Source organism: Lepus europaeus, chromosome 10, assembly GCF_033115175.1.
Source record: "Lepus europaeus isolate LE1 chromosome 10, mLepTim1.pri, whole genome shotgun sequence".
Taxonomy (NCBI): domain Eukaryota; kingdom Metazoa; phylum Chordata; class Mammalia; order Lagomorpha; family Leporidae; genus Lepus; species Lepus europaeus.
Genome location: NC_084836.1, coordinates 111,472,975 through 111,495,014, shown reverse-complemented (window position 1 = coordinate 111,495,014; position 22,040 = coordinate 111,472,975). Strand labels below are relative to the sequence as shown.

Sequence of the window (22,040 nt, the reverse complement as noted above, 5' to 3'; positions counted from 1 at the left end):
GGGGAACCCACAGGGACACCTTAGAAGCGAGCAGGGCTGGATGACAGCAGGTGGGAGGCTTGTGGAGTAGAGAAAAGTTGAAGTAGCATGTGTGGTGCATGAAGACTGAGGCGCCGACACCCCTGCCGGGAACCTGAGACCCCCTCATTTCCTGTACAGGAAGAATAGCTTGACCTGGGACGCGTTTCTACAGGAGTTTCTACGCGGTCCTCCAGCCTGGCACCTCAGTGTTGGCCTGCCCTACAGGGCGCTCAGGTCAGGGTTCCAGAAGCACCAGGCCCATCAGATGTGGGTACCTGTTCCTGTAGACCATCCTTCTCAGTCCAGGGCATGATGAAAGCCACTTAAACCCCCGCTGGGCTGGTGATGGGCTGGTTGTTCTGAGCTTGGGGCTGCTACAGGTGGCCCAGCTTAGTTCCCGATAGTTCTGTTCTGGGGTACTCAACCTCCGAGTACTCTGGCACCTGTCGGGATCCGAGTCCTCCAGCCAAGGGCCTAACAGTCAAGTCTACCCTTGCTCTGCCCCCACCTCCCTCAGAGGCAAGACAGATTTCTGCATCACTTTTAATGCACAAAGCAAGAGAATAGGCTGGCTGGGTGCCCAGCCTTCATTCCACAGCCAGCACTCAGGCACAGAAACAGACCAACTGGGAAATAAGTTACAGTTCACAGGGCCTCTGAGCCGAGAGCAGGAACCACTGTTCTCTTGGCAGCCCTGAGAATGAAGATTCCATTTTCTAGGGATGAAAGGGAAAAAGAATAAACGTTTTTAAAGCATGGCAGTCACCTGGTCTTCTCCCAAGAAGGTCGAGTAGCCCAGGCCTTCAGGCAGGCAGCTGGCGAGAGAGCACCTCCTCTCTACACTGTGGTCATCCACACCCGTGCCAACTGCACAGTTGATCCTCTCCCGATTCCCATACCTCCTTGGAGACTCCTCCCTAGAAGGGCCTCAGAGAGAGCTGGGGCCTAGCAGGTTCTCAATGGCTTGTGAAAGGCCCTGCCCAGTTCTGCAGAGCCGCTCCTGGGCTCCGCTGCTTCGTCACCCTTCCACCCACCTGGCTTCAGTGCATGTACACCTTGGGCTGCTCCGCGGCCTGGTGGGCCTGCAACACTGTCACCGCCTCTTCTATCTGTGGGACACAAGGGGAGGGGCTTCACACTGGGGCCCAGGAGGGCCTGGACCTCCTGCCTCAGCACGTAAGATGCAAGGATCCTCCTCCTCAAAACAGGGCTGCACTGTGGGCAGCCACAAAGCCTTCACTCCGACACCGAGGCAGAACACGGCTTGCCCGAGAGCTGCGCAGCCCTGTGGACTGCGGAGGAGCTGCAGTCGCCGACCCTTAAAGCCCCTCTCCCGCACTGAGATTCATCCAAGTATTGGCAAGAAGATGACTGGTGGTCGTGCAGCAGCTGCCTACTGGCTGCTCCAGGAGAGCCCCCGGGCTCCACCTACCTTGGCGTGGAGGGACTCCGGAGACTCCAGCATGAGCAGCAGCTCCGAGTTGTCGATCTCCAGCAGCATGCCCGTGATCTTGGCAGCCAGCTGCTTGTGGACGTTGTGGATGAGGGGGTAGAGACGCTCCCCTGCGGGGAACAACCTCTGGTGGTTTCTGCACAGGCACGCCTGGCTCGGAACACCAGCATCCCAGGGCCGGCAACACGGGGCACGGCAGTTCTTGTTCCAGAACTGCTCCTCGCAGGCTGTGTCCCTTAACCTTAACTGGCTCCAAGCCTCTTTTTCCAACAGGAAGGTGGGCGTAGCGGACCCTGCCTTAGAGGGCTGTTTGAAGAGTCAGACTGTCATGTGCGAGGCAATCTGCAGCACAGGGGCTGACCCCAAGCTGGTCGCTGTTTACAAACTGCTCTTGTGCGATATGTGACAAAGGGCTGGAAGTATACGTATGGAAGTACCCGACGGAACAAGAATGCCCAGCTGGAGACGGGTGGGGGATAAACCTGCCTGCCACCATCAGGTGTTTCTAGCGATGGCCTTGCTTTATCGGTCAGCCCATCTTGGCAGTGAGTAGAGGGCCCAGCCAGGATGGACTGCCCCAAGTCAGGGGCAGAAGGGGTCTTCCCTTGTGGGAAGTGGCAATGTTTACAGGACACTGCTAACAAAGCCCTTCTACTGGCCGGCGCCGTGGCTTAACAGGCTAATCCTCTGCCTTGCGGCGCTGGCACACCGGGTTCTAGTCCCGGTTGGGGCGCCGGATTCTATCCCGGTTGCCCCTCTTCCAGGCCAGCTCTCTGCTATAGCCCAGGAAGGCAGTAGAGGATGGCCCAAGTCCTTGGGCCCTGCACCCGCATGGGAGACCAGGAGAAGCACCTGGCTCTTGCCTCCAGATCAGCGTGGTGCGCTGGCCGCAGCGGCCATTGGAGGGTGAACCAACAGCAAAAGGAAGACCTTTGTCTCTGTCTCTCTCTCTCTCTCTATCCACTCTGTCAAAAAATTTTTTTAAAAAAGCCCTTCTACCTCCACAAAGTACATTTGGGATGTGTCTGGGGGCAGAGTACAAACCCAAGGTCAGCCAAGGAAGCGACAGGGTGCTGGCCACGGGGGCCTTCAGGGAAGGGTTGTGAAGTAAAGAAGCAGCCAACCAGGAACAAGTTTGCTCATTCATTCAACAATTAGGGGCAGCGTTTTGCAGGGCCTGCCCTGGACGGCAGTGATGGAGAAGAACCACACGAGGAATTCAGAGTCTGTGGGGAAGAACATGTTTTCCCAACACTCGGACATCTCCCTCCTCCCTGCAGTGGACACTGGGCTGCCAGGGACATGTGACAACAGCGGCCTCTGCTGAAGAGAGGTGTGGGGAACAGGCCGTTTCCCAGCCCTTACTCCCGCCTTGGCCCCTGGTCTCCCACATCCGCCGTGTCTCCCACCTAAGTCATAGATTAGCAGAGCTGGAAGCAACCTAACCTAGCTTGGAGAGGTGGCTCAGGCAAGGTCAACCAGCAGGCTGGTCAGCAGCGAAGATGGACCCGGCCCACGCTCCCAGCCCTTCTCTGTTCTAGAGCTCGGGACCAGGTACTCACCAATCATCTGCTTTTGCTCGTGCAGGGGCGCCGCAGCCAGCATGGACGCAGTCAGGGGCTCCTGGCCGGGGACGTGCACAGCAGGCTCCTGCAGCTGCACATGGGGCCAGGACATGGCCCTTAACTACCAGAGGCAAGGAAGGCCTCGAAACACCGTGCCAGGTGGGCACCAGGCCTCTAGGAAGGTTCTGCAAGAGGGCAGCGGGGCCCAGTTCTGGACACTCAGGTGAGGCGGAGTCCCGAACAAGGGTACAGTGGACCAGAACACAAAGTGATGCTCTTTCTTGGACATTTGCTGCGCTGCCATGGAGTTCCCCTGTCGAACTTCGCCAAGCAAAAGCTACATGTCACCCCTTCATCACTTGGTGCCCCCAACAAGCACCATTGGCCAAGTCAAACTTGACGGACACATCCCCAGCACACGTCTGTGCCTCTCACATCTTGGGTAACTTTCAAAGCATGTTTACTGCTTAAAAGACTACTCTCATTTTGCAAGAAATAGTGTGATCTAGACCCACTGAACTTGTAGACAACATAGCACAGGGCTGACCCTGAGACCTTCTGGGGACCAGGGAGATAAATCCAGAGCTCACATTGAACTGTAGTAGATGTCTTCAGTTCCGTTTTGAGGACCCATCATACCCTGTAGTACTGAGCATATCCCTGGAATTCCTTTCCTGGATGCTCAGCACAGATACTACAGAAATTCAAGTTCATGTTGGCAATAACCCAGGCAAAGTAAATCATAATTAATTAGTACACAGAATGCGACCCTGGGGCTGGCGCTGTGGCACAGGTTAATCCTCTGCCTACAGCACTGGCATCCCATATGGGCGCCAGTTCTAGTCCTGGCTGCCCCTCTTGCAATCCAGCTCTCTGCTATGGCCTGGGAAAGCAGTAGAAGATGGCCAAGTGCTTGGGGCCCCTGCACCCACATCAGGAAGAAGTTCCTGGCTCCTGCCTTTGGATCAGCGTAGCTCTGGCCATTGTGGCCATCTGGGGAATGAACCAACGAAAGGAAGACCTTTCTCTCTGTCTCACTCTCACTGTCTGTGACCTTGGCCCGCTTTCCCCCTCCACTAGCCTCTTAGAAGCTGCATACCTTAATAAATGAAAGTTCACAAGAGAAAACCAAGACCCATAGGGCTAACACCGTGGCCAAGGTTGTGAGCCAGGACTGCCGGAGCCCAGCCTCCACAGCCCTTGGGGGCAGCCTTACCATAGGCTGGCTGTGGTGGACCCCTGAAGGGCATCGGTACGGCAGGAGAGGCCGGCCTGCGATAGGGCATCCCGTCCCGCCAGGTCCTGTGGTCTGGGTACCAATGTTGGCTGCAAAAGACAGGCAAGCTTGGAATGGCTACTCTCAAAACCAACTGGAAACAAAACCAAAACCGAAAATAAACATTGACGAGGATGTGGAGAAATGGGAGAGAGACTTGATGCACTCTTGGTGGGAATAGCAGGTGGTGTAGCCAGTATAGGGGGGGAAAAAAAAACACAAAAAAATTAAAAATAAAATGACCATATGATCCAGAAATTGCACTTCTGGGTATAGACCAAAAAGAATCGAAAGCAGGGTCTCAAAGAGATACCTGTATCCAGTACCGCTATTCACAACAGCCAGGGAGTAGAAGCAACCCAGGAACCCCATCCTGGGATGGACAGGTAGCACCACGTGGGATATCCAGATGACGGGATATCATTCAGCATGGAAGTGGAAGGAGACTGACATGCTACAGCCTGGCCTAATGTTCTTGAGACACCTAAGTTTTATGTTAATTGACTACAATAAAAAGAAAGCAGGGGCCAGCACTATGGCGTAGCAGATAGTCTGCAGCACCGGCATCCCACGTGGGTGCCTGTCCAAGTCCCGGCTGCTCCACTTCCAATTCAACTCCCTGCTAATGGCCTGGGAAAGCAGCAAAAGATGGCCCAGGTGCTTGGGCCCTGCACCCACATGGGAGACCTGGATAAAGCTCCTAGCTCTTGGTTTTGGCCTGGCCCAGCTCTGGCTGTTGCAGCCACCTGGGGAGTGAACCAGCAGATTGAAGATTTTCTCTAATTCTGACTTTCTTTTTTTAAAGATTTATTTATTTGAAAAGAAAGAAAGTGGTGGTGTCAGGGCCCAGCAATAACCTAATGTCAGGGACATTGTCCCAGCATCCCACGCCCCCCTTCCTCATGGCCCTGCCCACACTCACCCACTCTTTGGGTGGGAGGCGCCGGCCGTGCCACCTGGGTGGAGGCCTGCCTGACACTGCTGATGTGGTCCCGGGGGCGCCGAGGCACACCTGGTGGCCGCACGGTTGAGGCAGCTGGAGGACAGGTGACTTATAACACACAAAACATGGAAGAGAAAGGTTGGGGGGCAGAGTCACTCAGGGTGGCACCATGACCATGGGCCCTGAAGGCTCCAAGGCCATCTGGGATGGGCATCGAAAAGGGCACAGCTGGGAGTGGCATGAATTCACCCAGAGGAGCGTGGAAGTCCACCACGGCAAAGCCCACTAGTGTCAGCCCATAACCCCAAGATGTGTGCCCACCCCAATCGTCCACTCCAGTGAATGAACTTGACTCTCATTGGGAGGGGCTATTCATCAACAACATAGCCAGGAGTCTCTCAGCAAGAATTTTCAGAGCTGTCAATCAGAAGTCTTTGGGGGAGAACCGATAATGGCCACCTTTCTCAGGCTTGCCGCTGTGCCTGGTGCTTTATGCACACCTCACTCAGGCCCACATGCTGGAGAGGAAACCGGGGCCCACAGAGGCGAAGTGACCCATCCTGGGAAGTGGCAGAGCCAGGCTTAACCCCCCAGGCCCACACCCCCAGGCGGAGGGGGCTGAGCACTCACACGAAGGTTGTGGTGGCTGGGCTGACCACCTGGGGGCAGCCTGGATGGGTGCCATGGTGCCAGAGCCAGCGTACGCAGCCTGCGCTGGAGGCTGCAGGGGAGAACGGAACCTAGGATGAAGGGCTGTGCAGCTGGGAGGTGAGAAACGGCGTCATCATCAGGGGAGGAGACGGGGCAGGAGCCTCCCCTCCCATCTCAGGATGGCCCCTGGCCCTGAACCCTACAGGACAAGCTCTCTGATCAGGCCCTCCCCTCCTTAGCAGAGCTAGCCCACATGCCTGGGGAAACGGTGACAGTCTTGCTCCAACTCACGCCAGCCTAAGCCACTGCTAAAAGGAGAGGGCCCGTTCCCCATCTGATAGCCTGTGGTGGCTTAGATCTTTCCACTTCCGGTACGTGCCACGAGGTCCTCACACAAACCATGGTGCCAAGAACATTAACATGCATGGACAATGGTACCAGAAATGGTACCAAAAACCCCGCCATCTGAGCCGGGGAAAAGCCATACACTCTGTGCCCATTTCAGAGTCCTACCAGCTGTTGGCACTTTAAAGCGGGCTAATGGGTAAAGAAATGGAGACTTCCTTGGCTCAATGCAGCAATTCCCAAACTTACTTGGCCACAGGGTCTTTGTCAGCACAGCACTGACAAATCCGGGAAAGGCTGCTAGACAGCAAACCTCTGACCCCCTTTACTGATGGGGAAACTAAGGCAAGTGCCAGAAACATCCTGCCTGGTGCGTTTTCAGCCTGTGATTGCTGCTCTACCTGGCCGTCAGGGAGGGGGTGGCCGGGGCCGTGGGCAGGCCATCACCTGGGGCACAGCGGGCAGGAAGTAGCGCGAGGGCTGCTGGAAGGAGCCCAGGAAGGGGCTGCCCAGGGCCCGCACGGTGGAGAGGCGCTGCATGTACTGGTTGGTCAAGATGGCCTTCCGCTCCTCTTTGCGCTGCGCCAGCGCCACGTACAGCGGCTTGGTGCCCACGATGCGCCCGTTCATCTCCGTCACGGCCTTTGTCGCCTCCTCTGGAGAGGAAAAACACACAAAGCCAAACCCCTTGCTGTGGCCACCCTCTGTCATCACCTAAAAGCAAGACAAGACAAGGGTTGCTGGGGGCGGGGAAGGAGGCGCCCTGGAGCTGCGCTCCCCTCCTCCCCCAGGGCCAGCATGCCGGGGACCCCACGCTTACTGAGGCCTACTGCATGTCAGATCCACAGACACACACACACACACACACACACACAAGGAAAGGAAACCAAGAGCCCCCACCCAGCACACTGTCGGCTCGGCCTCGGCACCGTGCAAGGCTCTGAGCCAAGTTCTTTAGGTTGGGGAAGAGCTTTTTCGCCTTTTCCTTAAAACAACCTTTATTACTGGGCGCTAACTGTAGACTTAGAGGAGGCTTACGAAGACGGTACAAAGCGCGGTCATCTCTGTGTCCCAGCCTCCCCTGCTGGGGGTGAACGTGACGCGGGGATCAAGGCTACCACATCATCTTAGCTCCTTTAACCATGATGCTATTAACCAAATGCTAGGCTCTATTTGCATTGCGCCTTTCTTTCCACTGATAGTGGATCAGATCCACTCTGCATCGAAGGTTCTAGACTTTGCAAAGGATCAAGACCACGGGAAGGATTAGGGCTATTTTTAAACTTTTCTGATTCAGGGTGTCCCCACAGCACTCTGCTACCCACAGACCCCTCAGGGAGGCTGCGGGTTGGTTGAACTTGGGTGGGAAAAAGTGACACCTGTATTTTCCATTAGCATTTCCTCCTGTTAGGAGTATGGGCAACAAAACTATATCATATGCTCCCATTTTACAGGTAGGTAAACACAGCATGGGGTGTGAGGCTGTCACAGCAGGGTTGGGATTTAGATCTAGGTTTGATGGAGGTTAAGACACCAGCTTTCAGGCCCTGGCCTACACCAAGCACCCATGCACCTGCTGGGCACCAGGCACCAGCCACTTCCTGTCCTTACTCAAGTGTAGAGATCTTAATTTGCATGTCCCCTGGCTTCCTGTCCTGTTTTTTTGTTTGTTTGTTTGTTTTAATTTTTTATTTTTTGACAGGCTGAGTGGATAGTGAGAGAGAGAGAGAGAGAGAGAGAGAGAGAGAGAGAGAAAGGTCTTCTTTGCCATTGGTTCACCCTCCAATGGCCGCCGCGGCCGGTGCACCATGCTGATCCGAAGGCAGGAGCCAGGTGCTTCTCCTGGTCTCCCATGGGGTGCAGGGCCCAAGCACTTGGGCCATCCTCCACTGCACTCCCTGGCCACAGCAGAAAGCTGGCCTGGAAGAGGGGCAACCGGGACAGAATCCGGCGCCCCGACCGGGACTAGAACCTGGTGTGCCGGCGCCACAAGGTGGAGGACTAGACTGTTGAGCCACGGCGCTGGCTCCTGTCCTGTTTTTCAAAAGGTCCTTGCCCAAAAACCATTAGAGCCTCCCCCACCACCACCCCGGGAACGCTGGGCTTCCTGCAGAATGTTTTGCATATGGCAAAAGAGCTTCTAGATCACTTCCTAAGACCTCAACCATCACATCCTGCACAGGGGCCTCAGCTCCTCACCCATACCAATCTCTCCGACAGCGTCCCCGCACCCACCTGTGGCTGTCTACTGCCTCAGAGCCCTGGTGGAGGAGGCTGGCTGCCACCACTTCTTCCAGGAAGCCCACCCTCCTGGTTCCTCAAGTTCTGCCCCCAGTACCACCCCCAACTTTGAGTTACTGATGCATCCGACTTGCTCTCTAGACTATGAGACACCAGAGGCACGGAGCACAGCTCGCTAGGCTTCCCATAGAACTTCGAAACACAGTGAATGAATGGGCACTGGGTTATCTTAATCACCCGGGGAGCCCTGCGTTATAAACACGCCCAGGTCCCTCCCCCAGAGATGCACCCTGAACTTTCTGATAGTTAAGAACCATCCGGCAAGCTCAATGCCCTCATCCACACAAGGCTCTGCGACACCTGCTGGGGGCCAGCTGTCACATCTCGGTGCCTAACAGGGTTGGTGCTCAACACGTGAGGAAGAAGGACCGATGAACAATGCAGCCCAACCCTCTCGTTTTCCAACTGGGAAAACAGACCCAGAGGGGTTACGGTCCTGGCGAAGAGCAGACAACCAAAGTCACCAGAAACACTGAGACATGCACTTCTGGAATCTGGCATACAGCAGGCACTCAGTAACTGCTTCTTGCATGAACCAAGGTTAAAGTGAGCCCCAGGAAGTCCAGATGGATGCTTGGGACTACAGGCCCACCCTCTTCCCCTCCAGCCCAGCCCAGGTTGCAGATGGACTGCAAGCGCCCACAGGGCCAGACAGGGCCCTGAAAGGGAGTCCCAGCAGCAGCTCCCTGGAAGCCGCTGGAGACGAAGTTGAGGGGCACCGGTGGTGGCGAGAGGACGAGAAGGCAGACTACCCCCTGGAGGTGCCCTTGGCTCTCACCTTTGCACTGGTGATCACTCCGTAGGGGGAGAACTCTTTCCTCAGTTTCTCGTCATCGATAGAGTCATCCAGGTTCTTCACATACAGGTTGACGCCCTGGAAGGAGGGGATGTCACTAAGCGTGCCTCTTGCCTCCTCCACGCCCAGACTGCCTTGGGGAGGACAGGGGCCCAACACGGGCACAGGGGGCACTGGAAACACTGCCAGTCCAGCCTCCTGTAGCACCTACATGCCCCAACCACTCCGCACACATTCTCACCTCCCAGAAGTGGCAGCACCCACCATCCTGGAGTCTCCTGGTGGCTCTCATCCACCTGAGCTGGTCCCAGCCTCCCACCAGTTCATGGCTCATAGACGGAACTACAGCAGACTGAAGCTCAGAACTCGGCGATAACCCGACACGGCATAGCAGCCGGCAGAGCAGCTCACAGGCCAGGATGTGGACCAGGCCCGGGGTGTAAGACGAGCAGCCATGGCACTGCCTGCCGGCTGTGGAGCCCGGCGTCTTACCCTGTTCAGTGCCAGGTGCTTCTCTAAGCTCTTTTACTCGTTTTAATTTTTAATCCTTACAACAAGCCTAGGAGGTCACTCTTATCCCTATTTTGCAAATGGATCCACTGAAGCACAAACAGGTCTAGTCGATTGTCCCAGGCCATCCAGGCTCACAGGGCAGCCGGGACGGAGGCGGGCCAGCCGAGCTTGGGGCCAGTGCTCCTCTCCCAGCGAAAGGTGCTCCACAACCATGTTTTTCTTGTCTCAGCCCTCCCAAGCATACACGTGTGGGAGCGCACAACAGAACTGAGACCGCGTGGCTGTACCACTTGCCATTTTGCTCTCTCAGGTTGCATGGCAAGACTTTTGCTTCTGTGCCTCCAGAAACCCTAGAAAATGTTGTCTGTGCACAACAGAGCCTGTGTGTGTGTGTGTGTGTATCCCAGTGTTTCCCAGCCTCAGCACCAGCGCTAAGCAAATTCTAAATGAAAAAAACATGATTTGGGGGCTCTGCGGGGGGCCTGGGGAGACTGCTTGAGCATTGTAGGATATTTGCCAACTGAGGCCAGAAGCACCCTAGCCCCAACATGTGACAACAGAAAATTCCACACATGGCCAAATGTCCCCCAGCTCCTCATTGAAAACCTGAGTATGTGTGTGGGTGTGTACACATATAAATGTATCATATAGGGTACACACACCTGTCCGTAGGAGATATAGAACTCTTACTGAGAACTTTAGATGGGGGGCTGGTGCTGTGGTGTAGCGGGTAAAGCTGCTGCCTGCAGTGCCAGCATCCCACATGGGTGCCGGTTCAAGTCCCAGCTACTCAACTTCTGATCCAGCTCCCTGCTAATATACCTGGGAAAGCAGCAGGACATGGTCCAAATATTTGAGCCCCTGTACCCATGTGGGAGACCCAGAAGAAGCTCTAAGCTCCAGGTTTTGGCCTAGCCTAGCTCTGGCCTTTGTGGCCATTTGGGGGAGTGAACCAGTAGATGGAAGATCTGTTTCTCTCTCTCTTTCTCTCTGTACCTCTCTGTAACTCTTTCAAAGAAATTAATAAATAAATCTTAAAAAAAAAAAGACTTTAGATGGGCTCCCATCCCAAAAAAAGATTAAGTGGCACCAATCTATCACACTATTTATGTTCACTAACTCAATTTGAATGGCCACACCACATTCCAACATTTGGATGTAACGTATGTGGCCCAACTATCAGCCCACAACAGGGTTTCCTCTAGGGGCATTGAGAACGTGTGGGATGTGTGACTGTCCGTGACTAGGGATGCAGCTGGTAGTGAGTGGACAGGGACTAGGGATGCTAACCTGTCCCAACCATAGGATTATTCCAACCACAAGGTCAACAGCCCCACAAGGTCAACAACCCCCCCACCATGGCTGGGCACTTGGGTTGCATCCAGTTTCCCCACCGGCACAGGCCAGGCAGTGGAGACCATCCCAGTGCTCATCCGACTCCCACCCTGAGCCAGGCACAGGCGCTTTCAGGGGGCCCCGCCCCCAAGGCCTGGCCTCACCTGGTAGCGGTGCAGCCGGTCCTGCTTCATCTGCTCGAACTTGCGCTTCAGCTCATTCTGCCGCTCCACCCGCTTCTGGGCGCGGCCCACGTACAGCAGCCGCCCGCTCACCTCCTTCCCGTTCATGTGGTCCACAGCCTGGGGGGAGCAGGGCAGCGTGTTGGAAACCACCCAGGTGTGCTCCGGCTGCCACCCTGGCCTCCCCCACCCCACCCCACCCCGCACATCAGGCAGCTTTGCAGGCTGCAAACACCTGCCGCCAGAGAAAGGCCTCCACTGAAACCCTGAACATTTCAGAGGAAGTTCTGAATGCAAAGAGAAAACATTTGAGGGCTTGATCTTAAAAATGAAATTGGGGCCAGCACTACGTCTCAATAGGCTAATCCTCCACCTGCGGCGCCAGCACCCCGGGGTTCTAGTCCTGGTCAGGGCGCTGGATTCTGTCCCTGTCGCTCCTCTTCCAGGCCAGCTCTCTGCTGTGGCCCGGGAGTGCAGTGGAGGATGGCCCAAGTCCTTGGGCCCTGCACCCCCATGGGAGACCAGAAGCACCTGGCTCCTGGCTTTGAATCAGCGCGGTGCACAGGCCGCAGCGCGCTGGCCGCAGCGGCCATTGGGGGGTGAACCAATGGAAAATGAAGACCTTTCTCTCCGTCTCTCTCTCTCACTGTCCACTCTGCCTGTCCAAAAAAAAAAAAAAAAATGAAATTGGGGGCTGGTGCGGTGGGACTCCGGCATCCCATATGGGCACCAGTTTGAGTCCCGGCTGCTCCACTTCTGATCCAGCTCTCTGCTGTGGCCTAGGGAAAGCAGCAGAAGATGGCCCAAGTCCTTGGGCCCCTGCATCCATGTGGGAGACCAGGAAAAAGCTCCTGACTCCTGGCTTCGGATCAGTGCAGCTCTGGCCGTTGTAGCCATTTGGGGAGTGAACCAGCAGATGGAAGACTCTCTGTCTCTGTCTCTCCCTCTCAACTCTCTCTCTCAAATAAATAAATAAATCTTAAAAAAAAAAAGAGTGTTCTAAGTAACATAACACCATGAATTTAGAGTTTAAAAGAGAAAAACAAAATTGAAACTCAGCAAGCTTTGTATATTTACGGCTTAAACATTCCCCACTTAAAATGCACATTACTAAGTGAGAGCAGCCAACCTGAAAAGGCTACACACTGCAGGAATCCAACTGTGACAGTCTGGGCCGGGCATAACTACAGCTGGTCAAAAGCTCAGAGGTGGGGGCGGATGAGCAGGCAGAGCACTGAGGCTTCGGAGGGCAATGCCAAGGCAGTGCCTACATTCGTCCAAACCTACAGAACATGCACCAGGTGCGAGCCTGGGCGTGATTGACACACTGAGTGACAATGACCTGTCCATGCACGTTCACCCATTGGCACAAGCACGCCCCTCCGGTGAGGGGCCATGGTAATGACAACGGGGAGGCTGGGCACACTAGGGGCAGGTGGGAAACTGTGCCTTGGGGCCAGTGCTATGACATAGTGGATAAAGCCACCGCCTGCAGTGCCACAGGGGTGCTGGTTCGAGTCCTGGCTATTCCACTTCCAATCCAGCTCTCTGCTGTGGCCCAAGAAAGCAGTGGAAGATGGCCCAAGTTCTTGGGCTCCTGCACCCGTGTGGGAGACCTGCAAGAAACTCCTGGCTCCTAGCTTAGGATCAGCGCAGCTCCGGCCGTTGTGGCCATTGGGGAGTGAACCAGCGGATGGAAGACCTCTCTCTCTCTCTCTCTCTCTCTGCCTCTCCTCCTCTCTCTGTATAACTCTGACTTTCAAATAAATATATAAATCTTTTAAAAAAAGAAAGAAACTGTGCCTTCCGCCTAGCGTTGCTTTGGACCTACAACTGCTAGAGCAATGTTATTATTTTGTAATCTACTAAGGCACAGAGTGGTTCAGCTTCTAAGTGTGCGTCCACGTGAACCAAGCAGCATAATCCACATGCTTCACTTCACGTTGGAGTTCCCAGAACAGGAGAATCCGCGCTGGCAACCGTGAGGGCTCCGCTTGTGACCAACACTGCTGTCTTGACTGGCCTCGGCCTGCCGGACCCCAAGGCGGACGCACAGAACCCTGCGTCTCCTGCGACTTCTCTCCGATCCCCTCCGCGTGGGTTTCTCATTGATTTTATCCACACAACGCAGCAGAAGTCGGAGCCGCGAGCATGCTGACTCGGCACTTGCGATCCGACACCGTGCCAGTGAGAAGTGGGCAGGGGACAAGCTCTGGCCTCTGCACCACAAACCCGCACCGGGGACTCTCCACCCGCATTGGCCCGGGCCGGAGAGGGACTTTCCTCCCCCTCTGTGGGCAGCCAGAGCCCCCTACTCCTGATCGCCTCCTTCCTGGGCCTGGATCCCTGGAACAGAGCCACGGGGAGGCTCCTACCTTCTGGGCTTCCTCGTGCTTCTCAAAGTTGACGAAGCCAAAGCCCCGGGAGTGGCCGCTGCCGTCCCTCATCACCTTCACACTCAGCATCTTTCCTGGGAAGCACCAACCTGGCTCAAGGGGGAGGCTGGGTAGCCCCACGGGGAGGGGGGGCTCCCCTTGCACAAGCCCTCAGGAAGCCCCGGGAGGGCCCCTCCTCCCTGCCAGACCTGGGAGAAGAGGAGACAGAGTGGGCCCCTCCTCCCTCGGGGAACACGCCCACCAAACTGGGAGAAGAGGTCCTGCAGGCGCGGCTCATCCACTTCCGCCCGGAGGTTCTTCACGTAGATGTTGGTGAACTCCAGGGCCCGCGCCCCCAGCTCCGCCTCCCGCTCCCGGCGGGACTTGAAGTGGCCGACGAAGCTGCGGACGCAACCACAGGGTAGGCAGCTGCCAGCCACCGGCCACCCCGGCCCACCCAGCAACCCTGGACCCCTTGGGCCACCTGGGGCCCTTTCACTGGCTTCCATGCCCCTCACGGGGAGGCCCGGCATCCACCCACTGTCCACTACCTCCAACAGCCAAGATGCCTTGTTCCAAGCTTGTCCCCAGCAAGAGTGGGGACAAGACTTCATTCCTGGGACAAACACACACAGAACTAAGACTGTCCACCAGGCAGCTGAGAGCGCAGGCAATAAGTCAGAGAGACAAGGGCTCTGCCGTAGCTGGTGTGGCCTGTGGGACCCTGGGCACATTACTCAACCTCCCTGAGCCTCTATGTTGATTCTTCTTTTTTTTTTTTCCTTTTTTAAAATTTATTTGACAGAATTAGAGAGAGAGAGAGAGAGAGGTCTTCCTCCTGCTCGTTCACCCCCAAATGGCCGCCACAGCCAGAGCTACACTGATCCGAAGCCAGGAGCTAGGTGCTTCCTCCTGGTCTCCCATGCGGGTGCAGGGCACAAGCACCTGGGCCATCCTCCATTGCCTTGCCGGGTCACAGCAGAGAGCTGGACTGGAAGAGGAGCAACTGGGACTAGAACCCGGCGCCCATATGGGATGCCGGCACCGCAGGCAGAGGATTAACCAAGTGAGCCACGGTGCCGGCCCCCAGTGTTGATTCTTCTAATAGGGGGTCAAACTCAGGTCACAGGGCTTACTCCTTTGGCAAGTCTAGGGTGCACTGGAAAAGCAGAAGTGATCCAACACAGTCACTACCAGTGTCACTAAGGGGGTGTGGAGTCACAGCAATATTTATTTTAAAAATTACTTTCCTGGGGCCAGCATTGTGGCACAGTGGATAAAGCCGCTGCCTGCAGTGCTGGCATCCCTAATGGGCGCCTGTTCATATCCTGGCCGCTCTACTTCCAATCCAGCTCTCTGCTATGGCCTGGGAAAGCAGAAGACAGCCCAAGTCCTTGGGGCCCTGCACTTGTGTGGAAGACACGGAGGAAGCTCCTGGCTCCTGGCTTCAGATTGGCATAGCTCCAGCCAATTGCAGCCAACTGGGGAGTGAACCAGTGGATGGAAGCCCTCTCTTGCCCTCACGTGCTCTCGCACTCTCTCGCTCTCTGCCTCTCCTTTTCTCTCTGTGTAACTCTTTCAAATAAATAAATCTTTAAAAAAACAACACACACACACACACTTTCCCGGGGCTGGCAGAGTGATGTAAAGCTGCCATCCGCAGTGCCGGCATCCCATATGGGCGCCGGTTCAAATCACAGCTGCTGCACTTCTGATCCAGCTCTCTGCTATGGCCTGGGAAAGCAGTAGAAGATGGCCCAAGTCCCTAGGCTCCTGCACCTGCATGGGAGACCTGAAAGAAGCTTCTGGCTCCTGGCTTCGGATCAGCTCAGCTTTGGCTGTTGCAGCCATTTGGGGAGTGAACCAGAAGATGGAAGACTTCTCTGTCTCTGTCTTTGCCTCTGCCTCTCTGTAATTCTGCGTTTCAAATAAATCAATAAATCTTAAAAAAAAAAAAAAAAAAAAAGCTTTCCAAATCCATGAAAACACATCCAGGAAAGTGTCCCTGATTAAGCCCAAGCCAAGCCTAAGAAATTCTGATGGCACCCACAGCACATTCAGCTCCATCAGGTCGTAGCAGGCATCTGAAGCTGAAGACAGCTGAGTGGCAAGGCTAACCCTGAGCGAAGGGCCACTCGCCAAGGCTCACCCCGATCTGGTCAGACAGGTGGACAGGACGCTGCTGAGACACCCTGGACAAGCTGACTCTCTGCGCCTCTCCCAGCTCCAAGCCACCTTCACCCCACAGCACTGACCACGCGGCTAGAGATGGGCAGAATCAAAACTCGGGCTGGGGACCGCCAGGAGCAGACTCTCCCGGAGAGATCAGCATCTCCACCTCAACGTTCCCATCTGTGAAGTGGGGATGATATGGAACCTAACCATACGAAGATGGTAGGCTAAGCAAATGCCTATTTTTCTTTCTGCTTCCAAATCCCACAAAACAGAGGGGAAAAAAAAAAAGGGTTGAAGAAAAAATGTAACAGCCATACCGAGAAAACAGGAACAGCTAAAAATCATCAGGTCCATTTATAATTTGGCCTTAGCTGTTCCCTCTATAATCTCAAAACCATTACTGCTTTTTCTACCCAGAACGATCCTCCAACAGCTCCATGGTCACATGGGAGAGTTCCCGAGAGGTGGCGCACCCAAGGCCATGGCCACACCTGGAGGAAGAAGGGCTGCCCGGTGCCCAGGGCCCGTCAGACGGGGTGGGGGTGGTGCGGCGCCTCCCTCCGTCCCCGCGGCCCCAGCCGTCCCCGGGCCGCCCACTCACACTTTGCGGTCATTGAGCAGCATCCCGTTCATGGTGCGGATGGCCTGCTGCGCAGCCTCGTGGGTCTCAAAGTGCACGAAGCCGAAGCCCCGGGAGCCGTGCTCGTCGCACACCACCTGGCCGCAGGGAGAAGGGCAGGGAGGTGGCCGGGAGAGGGTTCAGACAGGAAAGAGTGGCAGAGGCGACAATGCAGAAGACAATCACACAGCACCCTGTTTTCGACATGGGAAACTAAAACTCGAAGAGCTCAACCTGTTTCTGCAATGCAGCAGATTAAGTGGGATGTGGGGTGGGGTGGGAGTGTCCACTTAATGGACACGGTTGTCACCTTTGCCACAAACCAGCAGAGTGGCAGAGGAGAGAAAGAGAGAGAGAGAGAGAGATCCGCTAGATCACTCCCCCAGATGGCCACCATGGCCGGGGCTGGGACAGGCCAAAGCCAGGAGCCAGGAGCCCTATCTGGGTCTCCCATGTGATAGCTGGGATCCAACTACTTGAGCCTTCACCTGCTGCCTCCTGGGTGAGCATTAGCAGGAAGCTGGACTCGGAAGGCCCAACCACGAGCCCCGGGCCAGGCTGCCCCGCTGGGCCTCCAGGCCTCTCTCAGCCACAGCCTTCTTCCTGCTGCTCCTGTTCCCAAGGATCATCACTTTCCCACCCCTCAAGTTCAAGACCAGATCTGCTAACTGCACACACACACACGCACACACACTCCACTGTGTTCCCCTTTGTGTTTTCTGGGGCTGAGCCTGCCTCCAGGCGCAGGAGCCAAGGAACCCTAGCCTGCCTCAGCCCTCTCTCTCCTGTGAGCTCCTTACGTCTAAAGATGATGAATTAAAAAGAAAAAAAAATTCTGGCCCTGCCATTAGCCTGCCACCCCCTTGTAACACACCACTGTGGACAAGGGACCCCAACCTGCTCTGAGACCCTCCATTGTCAAATGCAGCTCGGGGATTCGCCTATTGATGTCTTAAGGGACTCGGGTGGAGAACTCTATTTGGTTGGGTGATGTAGAAAACAGCACCCTCTAAGTAGCGTTTGATACACCTGCTGTTATCACAAGAACTTATCTCAAACTTAAGACTCTTTCTTCCACTGATGGTCCGAGGCAGGAAAGCGCTGTCTCCATCATGGAGGACCCTTAGCTACTTACTGCGCCTCCTCGAGTCTCGGTCTTCCGCTCCAAGCACTGGGCCAGCCCCTCATTCATAGGGGACTGTGTGGCCCAGATGAGAACTTGAGGGCTTCCCAGCACAGAGCAGCACAGAGCCCTGACCCAGCGGCCACCATGAGTCCTCCCATTCTCCCCAGACGGTGGCCGCTGCAAAGGCTGCAGGGTAACTGACCTGCTACCCTCCCCAAATCCAGGGTCGGTGCACCCCAGTCTGAGCCCTCTGGTCAGGACACGCTGACCCTGGCCCTCAACCTCCTCATGCGCCCAGAGACGTGAGCAGAGCCTTCTCCAATGGTAACAGCTCACTTGCTCAACACCCTTATGCTAGGGACCACTGTTCAATGGCAACCACACACAAGATCCCTCCTTTCCTGGAACTTACATCGTAGTATAAAGCAATCTTGAACAATACAGGGGCCAGCCCTGTGGCGTAGCGGATAAAGCCACTGCCTGCCGTGCCGGCATCCCATATGGGCACCGGTTCTAGTCCCCATTGCTCCACTTCTGATCCAGCTCTCTGCTGTGGCCTGGGAAAGCAGCAGAAGATGGCTCAAGTCCTTGGGCCCCTGTACCTATTGGGAGAGTCGGAAGAAGCTGCTGGCTCCTGGCTTTGGATTGGTTTAGCTCCGGCCGTTGTGGCCATTTGGGGAGTGAACCAGTAGATGGAAGATCTCCGTCTCTCTACCTCTGACTCTCTATAACTCTGCCTTTAAAATAAATAAATCTTAAAAAAAAAAAAAGTGTCTGGGAAAGCAGAAGAAGATGGACTAAGTGATTGGACCCACATGGGAGACCTGGAAGAAGTTCCTGGACCCTGGCTTCAGATCAGCCCAGATCCAGAAATTGTAGCCATTTGGGGAGTGAACCAGTGGATGGAAGATCTCTTTCTCTCTAACTCTGCCTTTCAATAAAAAATAAATAAATAAATGTTTAAGAACAAAACAAAACAAAACAAAGACAGCCCTATAATGCCTACTGCCCTGTCACTCAGAACATGGCTGGTCTTGCTTTGGCCAATGGCACGAGAGGAAGCAGTGCTGGGCCGGGTCTGTGAGCATCCACTCTGGTCTGAGATGCAGCCAGTGCCTGGAGAACGGCCTGGGCCAGCCAGCCGGAGGACGACAGGCCACAGAGGAAAGCAGACATTCCAGTTGCCAGCTGGCTGTGCTCTCCTGGGCCCCAAGGGCTCCCGGGAGCTCTCCACAGGCACAGAAGAGAGCCCAGGGAAGAGCAGCAGAACTGCCCAGGGTGCTCTGTGCTGGCCAAGGGGCTCTTGTTGACAGCTCCCAAGTGTAGGGGTGGTTACACAGCGGGAGTGGACAGCTACCCAGGGACCCTCAGAAGGTTCTAGCAAGATGCAAACGAGAGGACAGCTGCCTGAGCACTCGGAGGGCCCCACGGCCTGCAAAGTGCGGCGCAGCTGGGCATCGGGTCCCCACCCGCCCAGAGAGCCATGCCCACCTTGCAGGAGAGGATGTTCCCGAAGGTGGAGAAGGTGTCATACAGAGCCTTGTTGTCGATGGAGTCCTCCAGGTTCTTGATGAAGACGTTGCCCACGCCCGACTTGCGCAGCCCCGGGTCTCGCTGGGACCACATGATGCGGATGGGCTGGCCCTTGATCACCTCGAAGTTCATGGTGTCCAGGGCCCGCTCCGCTGCACCAGGGGATGGGAGAGAGGTGCAAATTTAGGGGATTTCCTTACCCTGAATGCTCAAGGGGCCTCACTGAGAGCCAGAAAAAAAGAGGTCATTGTCAGAACTGCACCTGAGAGAGGCCTGAAGGCTCAGGAGGGATAACCTGAGACCGATGTGTGTGATGCTCCTCCCACCTTCCAGTTAGGGTATCACCCCACACCTCACGGTAGCCCCATTGTACAGATGGGAAAGTTGAGGCTCAAAACGGTGAAAGGTTGGGGCCGGCGTTGACAAACAGGTTAAAGCCTCTCCCTGCAGTGCTGGCATCCCATATGAGCACCTGTTTGAGTCCTGGCTGCTCCACTCTAATCCGGCTCCCTGCCAATGCACCCGGGGAATGTCCCAGGCTCCTGGCTTGCATCTGGCCCAGCGCTGGCTACTGCAGCCATTTGGGGCACGAACCAGCGAATGGAAGATCTTTCTGTCTCTCCCTATCTCTCTGTAACTCTGCCTGTCTGAGCCTCACCTGTAAAGTGGGGGTGATGGTGACAACCCCGGCGCCCCTACACCGACCCCCGGCTTGTTGGGCAAACTCAAAACTCAGCAAAGTACACAGGGGCCTTGCTTGTACGCGGCGCCTGCCTGGTGCCCACCCTCCTGCCACTGCCTGGTCCCGCCCCTCCCCCCGGTAACATGCTGTGCCTGTCCCCTGCTGAGTTCCAGGGCACAGAGCAGGGCTGTGGGGAGCAGCATGCAGCCAGTGTCCGGAAGCCTGGGTTCCCCTCTCGCCTGAGCAGCCACAGCCACGGCCAAAGCCCCCCCTCCCCCACCCCCATGAACACCGCAAAAAGGGCAGGGCCTGGGGAAAGACACCTGGGGAGGTGCCGGGGAATCCAGCTGGGCCTCACACACAGGGGACCTTCCCCTCCCACTCACCACCAGCAAGCAGAAGCAGTCTGTTAGTTATCAGAACACCTGGGGCAAGGACTCCCTCCCTTGAACTTGGCTGGGACAGACCGTCTTGGGTGGTTTCTGACCAGGGCAGCCACTGGTATTCCTCTTAGGTTGTCAGGTAAGCGTCCACAGCTCCCCCCGGCTTCGGGAGGATAAGCCGTAGGCCCATTTCACGGATGAAGAGCTGCACGGCTTACATCCCGAATCCGGGGCTCTTCATCTTTCTCTACTCTTCCCAGAAACGCCCAGACACGCGCGTGTGCCAAGCCCATCCTGCACGCGACCACTCGGAGCCAGCCTGCGCCTTGGACACTGGGGCGCGCAGCTTTGCGCGGCAGACCTCACACCTGCCCCACTCCCCAGCTGCGCCCGGAGCCTCTTCCCCAGGTGCTGGGAATCTCTCAGCTTCACACTGCTCTAGAAAGCACGGGAGACCCTCCCCTGCCCCCTTCCAGAAGGCAACTGAGGCCCAGAAGGGTTGAGCAACTGGCTCAAAGTCACACAGCTGCTGGGTTTCTGTCCGTGGTCCGCCTGACCCCAAAGCCCTTAGCTGATTTCTCTCGGCCTTCATCTGCCCCCTCGGTAAAGTGGAGCACAACACCAGCAAACCACACGGTAACAGCCAGCTCCTGCCCCGGGGCTCCAACGCCCTGGGTCTCTGGGCCTGTCTCCCCCCGGCTGCGAGTGGCCGGTGGCCGCGCTGGAGGCCCCCTGGGCGGGCTCACCGTCGGCCGGCTGCTGGAAGTTGATGTAGGCATAGCCCAGCGAGCGCCGGGTGGCCACGTCGCGGCACACGCGGATGGACAGGATGGGGCCGGCGGGCGAGAAGGTGTCGTAGAGCATGGCCTCAGTCACGTCGGGGTGCAGGTCGCCCACGTAGAGCGAGGCGAGTGGGTAACCCGAGCCGCCGGCGTGCATGGTGGCCAGGCGCCGGGGCTGCGGGGACAACGAGCAGCGGGTCCGGCGGGCGGCCCCGTGCTCTCCGGGGCGGGAGCCTGGCAAGCGGCGGCGCGGACGCCGGTCCCTCCGCTCGCGAGCGCCCGCCCGCGCCTTCCCTTTACCGCCCGGGGCGCGCGGCTCACCTGGGCGCCCTCAGCGATCAGAAGCCGCAGGTGGGACAGCCGCGACCCCGCGCTCCCCGCTCCGCAGAGGTCGTTCCGCCGAGGGCCCGTCGTCCGTCTCTGCCAAGGATTACGCAGGCGCTCGTGCTGTTCGCGCTGCTCGCAGACACGCTGCCCCCGGGAGTCGTTCTCAGCACCGCCTGACCCAGTCCCACCTGTGCGCACGGAGCACCCACCCGGCCTTGCCGAGGGCTCCGCGGGAGAACGGGAGGCCACGAAGGCCCGCCACGACACTGGGTCCTGCACTGTCGGGACCTCATCCACCTCATTGTGGACTAAGCCATTCCACCTGGGCCGCCGAGCGACCTGGGTCCCGGCCGCTGTGGGACAGCAGAGCAAGGCAAAGAGGGCAGCCTCCGACGGAGCAACGAGGCTCAGTCGGAGCCTGCAGCCTCAATCGGTTTGGGGCGCAGGGCCACTTTATTACAATCCCAAGCCCTTGCTTCCCAGCCCCAACTCTGCTGACCTTTGCCTTTGAGACAGGAAGACTCGGTCTGGCTCTCCAGCCTCACGAGAGCAAGGAAGCACCAATCAGTTTTAGAAATGAGCTTTGCGCCGGCGCCGCGGCTCACTAGGCTAATCCTCCACCTTGTGGCGGCGGTACACCAGGTTCTAGTCCCGGTC

General features: G+C 56.7%; 1 protein-coding gene across 1 annotated transcript; it reads right to left on the bottom strand.

Annotated features, from left to right (window-relative positions):
• Window positions 1–1,061: 1,061 nt before the first annotated feature.
• Window positions 1,062–21,213, bottom strand: PABPC1L (poly(A) binding protein cytoplasmic 1 like). The gene is made up of 14 exons (XM_062204256.1): window positions 21,021–21,213; window positions 19,168–19,361; window positions 16,533–16,648; window positions 14,019–14,158; window positions 13,757–13,851; window positions 11,364–11,501; window positions 9,334–9,429; window positions 6,702–6,968; window positions 5,889–5,979; window positions 5,238–5,366; window positions 4,256–4,365; window positions 3,037–3,130; window positions 1,454–1,584; window positions 1,062–1,130 (listed from the first exon to the last, which is right to left on the bottom strand). Exons 1-14 carry the CDS (start codon window positions 21,211–21,213, stop codon window positions 1,062–1,064), a joined length of 1,863 nt encoding a protein of 620 aa, XP_062060240.1.
• Window positions 21,214–22,040: the final 827 nt, after the last annotated feature.